At 49.0% G+C, this 13,104-nt stretch overlaps 1 protein-coding gene across 1 annotated transcript in view; it reads left to right on the top strand.

Annotated features, from left to right (window-relative positions):
- ABCA12 (ATP binding cassette subfamily A member 12) overlaps positions 1–13,104 on the top strand; it is a 151,027-nt gene that overhangs the window by 82,240 nt on the left and 55,683 nt on the right. Inside the window, exons 22-30 of the mRNA XM_060257069.1 lie at positions 1,898–2,077; positions 3,207–3,522; positions 4,634–4,748; positions 6,677–7,006; positions 8,699–8,768; positions 8,873–9,007; positions 10,945–11,100; positions 11,850–12,036; positions 12,578–12,796. Coding sequence (XP_060113052.1) covers positions 1,898–2,077; positions 3,207–3,522; positions 4,634–4,748; positions 6,677–7,006; positions 8,699–8,768; positions 8,873–9,007; positions 10,945–11,100; positions 11,850–12,036; positions 12,578–12,796 — 1,708 coding nt within the window. The remainder of the gene's footprint in view (positions 1–1,897; positions 2,078–3,206; positions 3,523–4,633; positions 4,749–6,676; positions 7,007–8,698; positions 8,769–8,872; positions 9,008–10,944; positions 11,101–11,849; positions 12,037–12,577; positions 12,797–13,104) is intronic.

Raw genomic sequence — 13,104 nt, 5'->3', positions numbered from 1 at the left:
CAAGCGAATGTGTCCCAGGACTGCCTGTTCACTCACTCGAGTCACGATGTTTTGTGAGTTCTCCCACGCCAGCCACAAACTACAAATGTGCTTCATGGACCCCTTGAATTCCCATCCTCGTGCTTCTTGCCTGGGGAGCTCCCTGGCAGGCGTGAAAGAGGCCGAGGAGGAAGCTCAGATCTGAAGGGCTTCTCCAGTCAACGTGGTCAGAGTCGCAGCCTTTGCTCTAGAAGGGCAAACAGGAAGACTTGGCCTGTGGAAATAGTGGGGGGGGGGGGGGCTGCTGGGCTTGTATGGAGGGGGCCCCCCTTTCAGATATGCAAGTTCCAGGTTGTGAGGAGGGGCTCTAGAGGGCCAAAGTGGCCGTGGCTTGAATAGGCAGGGCAGAGATTTCAAATGGGGGGAGTGTGATTCCTTCAAACCACTGACTGCACCTCAGCCACTAAGAGAGCCCTGGACAGGGGCAAGAAGAAGAAGAAGAAGAAGAAGAAGGGTCTCTTGTGGGTGTCACGACCCTCCTTTTGTTCTTTTTTTTAACTTTTCAAAGATTTTATTATTAACTATTTTGACGATACAGAATAAATATATGAAGAAGCATTTCAGCAACCTCCAACAGAAATTACTGAGCATATAAGCACGATAAATCCTGTGCAATACGGCTAGAAAATTCAACATAACGATATCATCAAGGGTGAGACTACTTCGTGTAACCAAAATAACACACAAAATATTTTTCGAAAACTGATTCTGAGGTACTGTCTGACTTCACCCCATATCTGATGATAATGATGATAAGAAATATGAAATAAGAAAGTGAACTAAGAATAACATATAGATCATTAAAAAGTAAGATATAAATAAAATTAATAACAAATCCTATTCAAAACTCAGAGTGAAAGAATTTGTCTATAAGTTGAGTTGCCTGGTAGGATATCATGAGCTGAAATATACTCCATAACCACGACCCTCCTTCTGACTGGAGGTGTTTCGTTGGCCACCACTGTGCCCACCCCACTGCTTTCCAGCCCCTTCATTCCTCAAATGGTGGGAGACAGTGCGTGTGTAAAGAGTCCTGGGAACTCCCTCCTAAAAGAGAAGAAGAAGAAGAAGATACTGGATTTATATCCCGCCCTCCACTCCGAAGAGTCTCAGAGCGGCTCACAATCTCCTTTCCCTTCCTCCCCCACAACAGACACCCTGTGAGGTGGGTGGGGCTGGAGAGGGCTCTCACAGCAGCTGCCCTTTCAAGGACAACTCCTGCAAGAGCTCTGGCTGACCCAAGGCCATGCTAGCAGGTGCAAGTGGAGGAGTGGGGAATCAAACCCGGTTCTCCCAGATAAGAGTCAGCACACTTAACCACTACGCCAAACTGGCTCTCTGGAAGGAAACTGAGGGCCAAACTTGACATGGCTGGTGTCTGTGGGTATGACCCCCATGAAAGAGATTTCAAAATGGCACAGGCCCACCACACAGCTGGCTAAGACATTCCACCCCACACACACACCTACAGCCACAGCCATTTGGCCCTTGAAAAGGTACTGGGGGGGGGAGACAAGAGCTCCTCAGTCAGGTGTGCTGTAGACCCCAGGAGGGCCAGGCCCGCCCCACTTTTAAATCTCTTCAGAAGGGTGGAGGCATTGACAGGTCAGTGTTAGGGGCACCATCATGCCTATTTTTGCCCCAAAGCAGGACTTTACAAGTGGAGATTGTAGTGATGAGAAATTGTCCGTATTTAGAGCGGAGTTGCTGGGTCTTCTGGCTGCCTCCTGATTCTGTCCCGGAATCCCACTGGAGTCAGTCCTATGAATTGTCAGGATTCCTCGTAGCTTCCAGAGGAGGGTTGCCTGAAGGGGCAGCCCAAGAGTGGCTCACTGGCTGTGGCCTTCTTTCCCCCCAGATGACATCCGTTTGGAACTGCAAAACAACGCTGACATCATCAGTCAACTGGACACCTTATCCGAACTAATGACCAATGTTTCCTCTTGTGTTCTGTTTGATCGCATCAAGCCTGCGAGGTCCGTAGATGAACTTGAGACCATGGCGAAACAACTCTTCTTGAAGAATGAGCTCTTTGCCAGTGAGTACTCTGGACTTGAATCCCATCTGCTGAAATGAAGTGATTTCTCTACCAGAAACAGACTGAGGTGTTTAAATAAGGATTTTGTTCCCTGTAACTAATGCACAGTGCTCTGCTAAGGAGAGTTACGCCTTTCCTAACCCTCTGAAGACCACAGACTAAAAGGGACATAACTGTGTTTAGGATTCCGTAAGGGAGAAGCCATGTTAGTCTGTAGCAGCAAGATAAAGCAGGAGTCCAGTGGCATTTTACAGTCTAACAATTTAAAGACGCTAGCATTTAAATCTGTAAATGTTAAGATTCTGTTTAGTGAGTCTTCAAGTTACCATTGGACTCTTGTTTTGTTCCGCTCATCTCTTGTGTCCATGGAGTACGCTGGGGTCCCTACCCTTTTTGAGCTCTGCCTACTCCTGAAAAAATGATCACACTATCATTTCTTTCTCTTGGTAATATGGAGGTTCTTTGGTTTCTTGAGGGGGGAAAGGAAGAGGTGTCTTTGGAACCCTAGCCCTAATGGTGCTTTTACGGGATGTGTCCTTTTGAAGAAAATAGGACTTACTCTTGAGTAGTCTGGCAATGCAAGAAAAAGCACATTGCATGTTCCTAGTGGCTGGGAACCTTCCACCCTCTTTCTGCTACGTACTAGATATATATGTGTAGCTAAGGCAGGGGATATGATATCCCTTTTGCCTTTTTTCTTCCTGGCAGAAGCTGGTTCAGGTAGCCGGCTCCCGGTTGACTCAGCCTTCCATCCTTCTGAGGTTGGTCAAATAAGCACCCAGGTTGCTGGGGGGAAAGTGTAGATGACTGGGGAAGGCAATGGCAAACCACCCTGTAAAAAGTCTTCCGTGAAAACATAGTGAAAGCAACGTCACCCCAGAGTGGGAAAAGACTGGTGCTTGCACAGGGGACTACCTTTACCTTTTACTTGCCTTTTTAAGCAGCAGTTCAAGGCTCCTTAAGATATCCGGTGTTGGTATGTGAGAATTTTGGCAGGAAAGGCTGTGCTTCTTCTGTTTAGTATCTTTAAAATTTCAAACAAAATCAAGGGTTCCTCAAGACAATATTTGTGTGATAAGTCTGCACCTTTGGCCTGACAAAAACATTTGTCTTGTTTCTCTTTTAAAAGGTATTATTTTCAGGTTGCCCTCAGATTACACAGAGAGGAATGGAACAAACCGTAGAAATCTTTCCCTTCCACCCTTGGTCAATTATACCATTCGAATGAGCAGTAAGATTTCCCAAACAACAAAAAGGATCCGAGAAAAAATCTGGACGGTGGGCCCACATAACTCTGCCTCCCAGAGTCAAATCTACAGCCGGGCTTTCGTCTACGTTCAGGACAGTCTTGAAAGAGCAATCATTGAATTGCAGACGGGGAAGCGGCTGGAAGACCTCGCGGTGCAAGTTCAGGGGACGCCCTACCCCTGCTACAGCAAAGACATGTAAGTCACCAGGACCATCAGCAGAAGAAGGGAACATTTAGGATATGGGGGAAAAGGCTTGTGATTTCCTCAGTTGTGAGAGGATCCATGATAGAGGAATCAGCAATGGCAGCCCACTTGGGACTCCAAATGATGACCTTCCTGTTGAAGGGTTAACAAAACTCACTAAAGAAAAGCAGCAGAGGGAGAAGGTTCAAATCCCCCACCCCCCAAGGGGGAATCCAGGAATGATGAAAAACTCACCTTCAGGCCAGTGAAAGAAGGAGGCAGGAGTAGAGCCCACCTTCTCTCACTCCCTCGAGAGCACTCCTCTCACCTCATGCCTGAGTGGGCACACAAATTACAACCTTCCTGGGTATCTGGTATTGGAAGCAGCCATCTTGATTTTGTTTTGCATCATTAGCAGCACAGGTTCAAAAAAACAGCCGTAGGATTGCCAGCTAAGCTCCAGAGGAGTACTTAGAAGACGCTCTGGTTTGTTCTAGCAACTGCCCTCTTTGAAGAGCTCGGATATTGTATTTTCCTCTCAGTGAGGCCTGCTGTCAGAGCAGTAGGCCAGGGTTCCCTCTCAGCTGAGTTAGTGTGAGCTAGCTCACAGTTTTTTAGCCTCCAGCTCACACATTTTTGTCTTAGGTCAGGAAGGATGACCCCAGAGCAAACTAATTTATGCAGTAGCCAAATTGCTCCCTCACGACTTTACTGCCAGTAGCACACAAAGTAGAATATTTGCTCATGACTCCACAGCTTAGAAGCTCCCTGCCAAATGCAGAGGGATTGAATCTTCTGGTTCAGCACAGATGAGGGTGCCTGGTCTGCATTGAGCTGAGCTGGGGAAAGGTCTCTGTGTGAGTACATGTACGGGCAGGGAAACCAATGGTTCAGCACAGGGGCTAGGAGATCTCCAAGGCTGAGCCTCACTCCGTCTTTTGACAAAACATCTGCTACAGAACATGTTTACCAGTTTCTAAAATTGTACAAGAAATTTAAATTTGATGCCACCTTTCAGAGAAAACTTACATTTTCAGCTTGGCTTTGAAAATTGTGTTAATTATCTCTGCCTCGTCTCACACACTTCCCCTGTCACTGTCTCTCCTGGCTTTGCTTTTTGCAGGTTCCTGACAAGCGTCACCTACTCTCTCCCGTTCACCCTCATGGCCGCTTGGGTGCTCTTCATTGCAGCTTTCGTGAAGAAGCTCGTGCAAGAGAAAGACCTGAGGCTCTATGAGGTAGTCTGGCGTGTGGTGCATTTCCCAGGCCCTGCAGCCAGACCTGGCAATTGGCACTCAGACCGGGATGGCCTGGGGTGGATCCTGGCTCCCGGGGAGTGTGTCTGAGGCCTTGCCTGACTGCAGGGGCTTCTCCTTGGCTTCTTCACAACCTTTTCCAGACAGCTCTGACAAGCAAATCAGCAGGGAACGACCATTGGGCAAGGCTCTGCACATGGAGGAGCTCCGGGGGGGGGGGGGGGGGTGCGGAATGGAAAGCATCAGGAGGCAATGGGGAATGCTCTGGGGATACTGCCTGCTCTTCCTTTCTCGAGGGGGGAGGTTGATGCTCCAGTCCAGAGGGCAGCCCCCCCCCCCGAGAGTGTGGAGGGTGTCCCTGAGCCCCAGTTCGGCAATCTCCGGATTTTTCTCTGAATATTTCAAACCTGGATTCGAGTCCAGCAGTGCCCTATAAACTGACAAGATTTGGGGGGAGGGGGGGTTATAAACTTTTGAGAATCAATGTTCTCTTGGGGACATCAGCCTGATTCTCACACAGATGACCCCCTGATAAAAAATCATTGGTTTCTAAGGGGCTCCCAGATTCCAATCTACATATGCTGAATATTAAAAGTGGACACAGCAGTTCACACATATAGGGAAACCAGCCCAGCTGTCAAATGTAAAGAATTCACTGACTGAAGAAGAAGTTTCTGCTATACCTTCCGGGTGGGATCCTGAAGCTGTTGGGGCAGCTCTCACAAGGGCAGGAAGGCAGACTACGAATTCGGCAAATGGCAGAGGCTCCTATCAAATGTGCTGAGGCCAGCTTGGGGTCAAGCAAGTTTTGTGGTCTGAAGCTTAAGCCCACCTCTTGTGCCGTTTCCCCCTCCTGAAATTGCCTCCAGGTGTCTCACTGTTGGCATGGCTGGGAAAAAACTCATACACACATTAATGGAGCAGGTCCCTTGCCCCGGCACCTCTCAGGCCAGGAAAAGGGTACAGGGGGGACTTAAACCCCTTCAACTGGAGCCCTGGTCCTGAACCACATGGAGCCCTCATGCACCTGCATTTCAGAGGGGGGGGAACTGCTAGAAGCTCCGTGCATGAGAGGTCTCTCAGCCTCTCCTCTGCCAGACCCCACGGGACAGCCTGACCGAGCATTCCCACATGACAGTTCTCCGCGTTGGCTGGGAGTGGTTGCTGAGGTGTCCCTCTGCCTTTCCTTGCACGGCCCCTTTCTGGGATCCAAGGAGCACCCCCTCCCCGCAACGTCTCCTGAGGGTGGCTGCTCTGGCTCAAGACCTGCTGAAGCCCCGGGAGTTGGCTCTTGCAGCTGTGCTCAGAAGGAGGCCCAGTGGCTCCAGCACTTGGGGCAGGGGAGGGGGGCAGGAATGAGGGCTTCATCCTCTGAAAGAACGGAACAGGCCACAGATGAAGGACAGTGTGGTGTAGTGGTCAGAGTGCTGGGCCAGGTCTTTGGAGAACCAAATTCAAGTCTGCATTCTGTTGTGAAGCTTGCAGGGTGATCTTGGGGAGTTCTCTCTCTCGGCATCCCCTACCTTGCAGGATCACTGTGTGGTCAAATGGAAGAGAGGGGAGAGGGGCATCCTGCCGTGGACATCTCGGAGGCAGGGTAGGGCAAAACTCTGCCAACATGCACAGTCTGGCCCTACAACATACTCAGGATCTCAATCAGTGCCATGAAACTATTGCAAAACAAGGGGATCAGTAATCATGGAGACACCAGGTCTCTAGAGGCACAACAACATATCATTATGAAACAATAAAACACAACGCAACAATGCCATCCACTAATAAAGCAACATGGCAGCTGGAGAGCAAAAGGACGTGGGCTCCGGCTCTGGCTCTGCTTGCCTGCTGGGTGAAGGGAGAGGGAAGAGGCTGTGGGGGAGTCACGACATAAACACTCATTGCTTCCTCCACAGTACATGAAGATGATGGGCGTCAATTCCAGCAGCCATTTCTTTGCCTGGTTCGTGGAGTGTGCCTCCTTCCTCCTCATCACAGTCACCTTCCTCATTCTGATCCTCAAAGTGGGGAACATCCTGCCCCAAAGCAATGTGGTGATCTTGTTCCTGTACCTCACCAACTACAGCTTCTCCATCATCGCCATGTGCTACCTCATCAGCGTCTTCTTCAACAACACCAACATTGCTGCCCTGGTTGGGAGCCTGGTGTACATCCTGACCTTCTTCCCCTTCATTGTGCTCCTGGTGGTGGAGAATCACGTCAGCTTCTCTGTAAAAAGCCTGCTGGTAAATTGCTCCTTGCTTTAGAAAGCTGGCAAGGGGGAGCATCCCCAAAAACCTTCCAGATCAGGGGAGGGGGAATCTCAGGGTCATGAAGCTGCATTATCAGACCAGTTGGTCCATCTGAATCAGTTTTGGTTGTAAATTTCCTGGGCTGTGTGGCTGTGGTCTTGGCCCTGCGAGACCTGATATTTCGCCAGCAACTGTGACTGGCATCCTCAGAGGTGTAACCCAGAATCTGCTCTCTAGGCGGATGCGGGATTTTGGCTGCTTCAGGACAGAGAAGTCAAGTTCCATGAGCAGAAATGTTCCATTGGATCCACACCATGAGCTATTGAGGTTTAGATGTTTGCTGCTCATGCTTCCTTCAAGTTTTTCCGCTGGTGGATCTCCTAATGGTCCCTGGGTTTTGGTTACTGTGTGACACACAGAGTGTTGGACTGGATGGGCCACTGGCCTGATCCAACATGGCTTCTCTTATGTTCTTATGTCTGGGGCAGTGATGCCCTGCTTTATTGGTGCTTGGGAGGCAACAGTAGGAGGGCTTCTGGAGTTCTGACCCCACTGGATGATGGCCCCTGGGTTTTGGCTGTGGTGTGACACAGAGTGTTGGACTGGATGGGCCACTGGCCTGATCCAACAGGGCTTCTCCTATGTTCTTATGTGACGCAGAGTGTTGGACTGGAGGGGCCATTGGCCTGATCCAACATGGCTTCTCTTGTGTTGTTAGGCCTGTGCTGAAGGGTGCCGAATACAGATGCACAGGCCCAAGTTGACTCTCTGCTCCTCTGATGATGCTTCTTATTCTAAGTGGTGTCACAACACTGTAGAAGGAAAAAATAGTCCTCTGATCTCCTTGATGGACCAGTAAGACCCCAAAGAAGATAGACCCTTAGGGGCAGTCCCATCCTCACCCACCTCCAGCTGCACAGGGTCTCGCTTTGCTATGAGCGGCTCCTGAGTGGCTGATGTAACATGTAGATGAACCCACCTTGGGGCAGCTTCCTTGGGAAAGACTTGTGGCACTGCCCCTTCCTGTTCAGCTGCCAGATCCATGTTCAGGACTTTGCACAATCCCACCCATGAGCTGAGGTCTGAGAATCACTGCCTTGGCTGCCTGGGAGACAGTTATTGGGAAGTCTTTAGTCTGATGACCTTGGACAACATAAGTCACACTAATACCATCCTCCTGCTGAAACCACTGCAGCCAAAAGGTTCATAGAAACTGGCTGGAACATCAGTTAAATGGATGCCCAGTTTGGGAGGGAGTTGGGCAGATGGGAAGCTCAGAAGCTCCTGTAGTTGATTCAGATGATCAACTCTGTGCTTTGCAAGAAAATTGCACAACAGTTGGCTCAAATGTGGGGTGCTAGGTTCAAATCTTGGTTGATCTATTGAGCTTACGCAGCAGACAAGTCTAGTGGAGTTGTTTTGAGGACAGAATGAATTCAGCTTTGAGCTCCATGGGGGAACCTGAAAGGGAAATATCAATAATAGTTTCTGAGTGCTCCCCTGTGCTCTTGTGGAAGATTTTGCCCTCTGTGCAGTATCTTTATGATTAGCTGAATTGTGCTGTGTGATTGGACTTCAATTTATATTTTCCTTGATCATACCGTTGTGTTCTTGGTGCTGCCTGGGGTCTGTGTGTCCCTCCAGCCTGGCAACATGATTTACCCTCCTGTTTTGTTCTGTTTCTAGAGCCTCTTGTCTCCCACGGCCTTCAGCTATGCCAGCCAGTATATCGCCCGCTATGAAGAGCAAGGGGTTGGTACGTGTCTGCCCTCTGGGTCAGGAAGGAGGCTGCTGGCTGGGCATCTCTGGCAGAATTGCCTTCATTAGCTGACACAATATTTGTCCTGGCGTTTTTTACAGGCCTACAGTGGCACAATGTGTATAAATCACCCATGACGGGAGACAACACTAACTTTGGCTGGATGTGTTGGCTAATTCTGATAGATTCCTTTATTTATTTCATTCTGGGATGGTACATTAGGAACGTTTTCCCTGGTAAGTAGAATCACTGTCTCTCTCTCTCTCTCACACACATACACACTCTCTCTCTCTCTCTCTCTCTCTCTCACACACACACACACACACACACACACACATACCAAGAATGGATCAGAAATGTCACTCTTGGGAGATCACCAGAACCCTTCCCCTCTTTGAAGCTTTTATCTCTCATGGCTGTGAGACTGCACGGCACGGAGAGGGTGAAGGGCTGCACGTGTGTGTGTGTGTGTGTGTGTGTGTGTGTGAGAGAGAGAGAGAGAGACAGATGGCTCACCCATGAAATGGCTTTCCTCTTTCAGCTTGCATTTGCCAGTGTTATAGCCTGTTGGTGGCACTCAGGAGCGACTGCAGCATGCACTCTGGCCCTTAGCTGTACTCTCCCCTGAGTCCCCCCACTTCCCTTCCAGGTATAGGACCACATGTGTTGGGTTTCCCTTCTTGGATATGATTGGGATGGCATAAAATCAAGCATCTTGGCTATCCCTGAGTCATTTAAACATAGGGGCATCACCCTGAATACTCATGAGCAGGTCAGCACCCTCCCTGTTGGAAACAACACGGTGACGTGTCGGGAGCAATTCTAAGCAGGTCTACTCAGAAGGAAGCCCCGTTTTATTCAGTCAGGTTTATTCCCAGAAAAGTAGCTGCTCTTGCACATTGTCTGTCCTGCTGCTGATTCTGAAATAGTTAAACTGAAAAGGGTTTAGAGCTAAAGTGCTCCAAGATGCAATGGAGCTGAGGTCTCCAAATTTTCCAAGCCCATGGGCTCCTGTGGAATTCTGGCAAAGCATGATGGGCACAGCTACAAAATGGCTGCTACAAAATGGCAGCTGTGGGATAGTGAGCCAGCAAGAGAACGGTTGCTACAGCTTACCTGCCGTCGCACAATGAAGGGGAGGGGGGCTGCAGAAAGAAAAAAGGATACCAAAAATAGAAGCTCATGAAATATTGACGTTTAGCAAGGACATTCATTTATATGTAATTTCTCAGATATAACACAATTACAAAGCATATTCACAACTGCTTTCCTTCTCACCACACTTGACAAAGCATTTGTAATTACATTTGTATCACAGAAGGGAGAAATGAAAATATTAAATGAGGATAACATATATATTGATTCTATCTCAGATTTTACTGTACACCCTAAATAAAAGAAGATTGTGAGAGATTAAACCCAGATTGTTTAACAAGCCTTAAGTAGTATTAATGGGATGGTGATATTTCATTTTGACATAAACATTGATTCTCCAGTCTTCTGTATTGAGTCCTATTAATTCTTAATAGTTTAAAAATAGCATCTTAAAAAAATATACTGAGATCTTACAAACTATATTAGAGAACTATATCAATAAAATAGAAAAAACTATTATATAAGGATTATATATGTATATTGAAAGATAGATATAGCCCCCACACTGCCATACTTTTTAATTACTTTCAAAGAATCAGACATAATAATACATAGCATCTTCAATAACTTGTATCTCTTCTCAGACTTTACCCAAAATATGAATAATAGACTCCATTTTTCTTGAAATTTTTGTTCAGTCTTTTGTTCACATAACTCGTTAATTTATCCATTGCAGCATATTCAGCCAGTTTGTCTGTCCAGTTCTTCTGCTTCCTGTTTTCTTGCTAATGCCACTCTGGCTGCAGTTAACAGATATCTAAGTAATTCTTGTGAGATTCACCCAGTGTGGGTCCTGGTGTGGTGGGGGCATCTGCTGGCAAAGCAACATTTTAAAAAAATCTGCCCAGCCAATCAAATTTCCAGTGGCCAATCAGAAGGCTTGCTGGACAAAAGCCCCACATGGCCCCACCTACTTCCTCAAAATACTTGACAGGCGCCATGTTGGCAACCCCTGTGACGCAGAGTATGGAAACAGGAACTAATTCAGACTCCCTTCTTTCTCTCATGCACCCCCCAGGGAAGTATGGCATGGCGGCCCCCTGGTACTTCCCCCTCCTCCCGTCATACTGGGCCGAGCGCTACGGCTACATCCCCTTGTGGGACGGGAAGAGCGGAGGCCTCCCCTTCGCCAGCTTCTTCTGGAGGAAAGAGCCAGTGTTCCCCGAGAAGATGTGTGAGTATCCTCGTCTTTGGCACACGGAATTGTAGATTTACGTGTCTGAAAATGATTGATCTGTACTGAAAAGGATGATGGGAATTTGCCAGAATCTGAAGTCCAGCCATGACCCTGAACATGACGCAAGTATGGACGGAAAGGCCTCTCATGACAGCCCTGGTGACATTTGCCTTCTGGTTCTGCTCACTTTGGGAGGCTGAGTCAGGCTGGAGGGCCTGAGGTAGTTCATCTTCTCGGGAAACCCACAGGATAATTCAGATCCTGACATCTTGGAGGCGGGCGGGGGAGTTTCAGACTGCTCGGTAGCTGTGCTGCCTGTTGAAACATGTCAGCAGTGACTGCCGCATGGCGAGATGGTGTGTGTGAGTGCGCAGGCATGTGCACGTGTGGAAATGGGCTGGGAGCGCTTCCTGGCTTGGCAGTAAGGAGCGTCACAGGGTAAATAGCATCCCGTTAGCCCCCCATTAAAGGGGCAGGGGGCTTTCCCTCCAGGCCTCTTGGCAACTGGTGTGCGCACCTGTGTGTCTCCATCCATATGTGTCGGCTTGTGACTGTGCTCTCCCTTCTTCAGAGCCATGTCAAAGTGGCCCCAAGTGGCACATGCCTAGCTCTGTCCCTGCCTAGCTCTCGAACGGAGCCCCAGCGAGCAACACCACAGGGCAGCAGCTGGACCTCACACCTGCAGCAGCAGTTCCTTGGTGATGTCGCCCCATCAGTGCTGGTTGTGTCTTCTTCTTGTTCCCTAGATGTTCAGAGCGCTTTGCCTTCTAACCTGGAACCACAACTCACCAACCTCCCGGTGGGAGTCTCTCTGCACGGGATAACCAAGTTCTATGGCTCCAAAGCTGCCGTTCAGAATCTCAACCTGAAATTTTACGAAGGAAACATCACTTCGTTGCTGGGTCATAATGGAGCTGGGAAAACAACCACCATGTAAGTTGGCTTAGAAGAGGAGGAGCTGCTCAGAATGGCAAGAAGCCAGCTTGGCTCTGAGCCAAGAGCGGCCATTTTGAAAGGCCTTTGGGTGGCTTCAGGTGTTTGTCCTGGAGGCCTCTTCACCTGGCACTTTGCTGAACTCAAGTTCTGGGATTCAGTGGATTGCCTGTGGACACTTTTAAAGTATACTTAGAATCTGCCTTCACCTGGCTAGCGTGGGCGAGCCCCGTTCCTTCAGATCTTGCCAGCTAAGCAGGGTCAGGCCTGGCTAGTATCTGGATGGGAAGCCAGGGAGGAATAGCAGGAGCATGACATCCCTTGCCTTGAAAACCCCTCCGGGGTTGCCAAAGTCAACTGAAGGGGAGGTTTCGGTGAATTTCCTGCATTGTGCTGTGAGTTGGACTAGATGACCATGGCGGTCCCTTCCAACTCTAGGATTCTGTGACTTGATGGGAACAAGAACAAGAAATCTGCCTCAAGTCTTAGTGAGATTACAATGGTGGTGGTGATGGCGATGATGGTTTGTTTCTCTTTCCAGCTCTATCCTGACAGGTTTGTTCCCGGCTTCCTCAGGCACAATATTTGTGTATGGGAAAGATATCCGGACGGACCAGGACACCATCCGGAAGGACATGGGGATCTGCATGCAGCACAACGTGCTCTTCAGCTACCTCACCACAAAGGAGCACCTGCTCTTGTACGGCAACATCAAGGTGCCTCACTGGAGCAAGCAAGAGCTGCTGGAGGAGGTGGACAGGTACACCACCGCGGCTGGGAAGGGGGGGAATAGAACGGCCATTCCACACGCCGTGCGGGGCTTGTAATTCTGCTCCTGTTTCTGCTGCCATGTGTGTGTGCTGGCATTTTGTGTCAGGAGGAAGAGTTTGCCCACTTCAGCCGCTTTCAGCAAGGAAAGGCTCCTGCTCTCCTTTCAGGCCCTCTTCCAGCTCCCCTCCTCTTTTCTGGACAGTTACCTGCAAGCCTATACTTAAAACTGCCCTGATGTCCATCCCCTTGCAGCACCCATGTACCAGGTTGTCACTGGAGAACCCCCTTTTGCATCTC

The sequence above is a fragment of the Heteronotia binoei genome, chromosome 16 (assembly GCF_032191835.1).
Source record: "Heteronotia binoei isolate CCM8104 ecotype False Entrance Well chromosome 16, APGP_CSIRO_Hbin_v1, whole genome shotgun sequence".
In the NCBI taxonomy this organism is placed as follows: Eukaryota; Metazoa; Chordata; class Lepidosauria; order Squamata; family Gekkonidae; genus Heteronotia; species Heteronotia binoei.
This window is presented reverse-complemented; position numbering and strand designations above follow the sequence as displayed.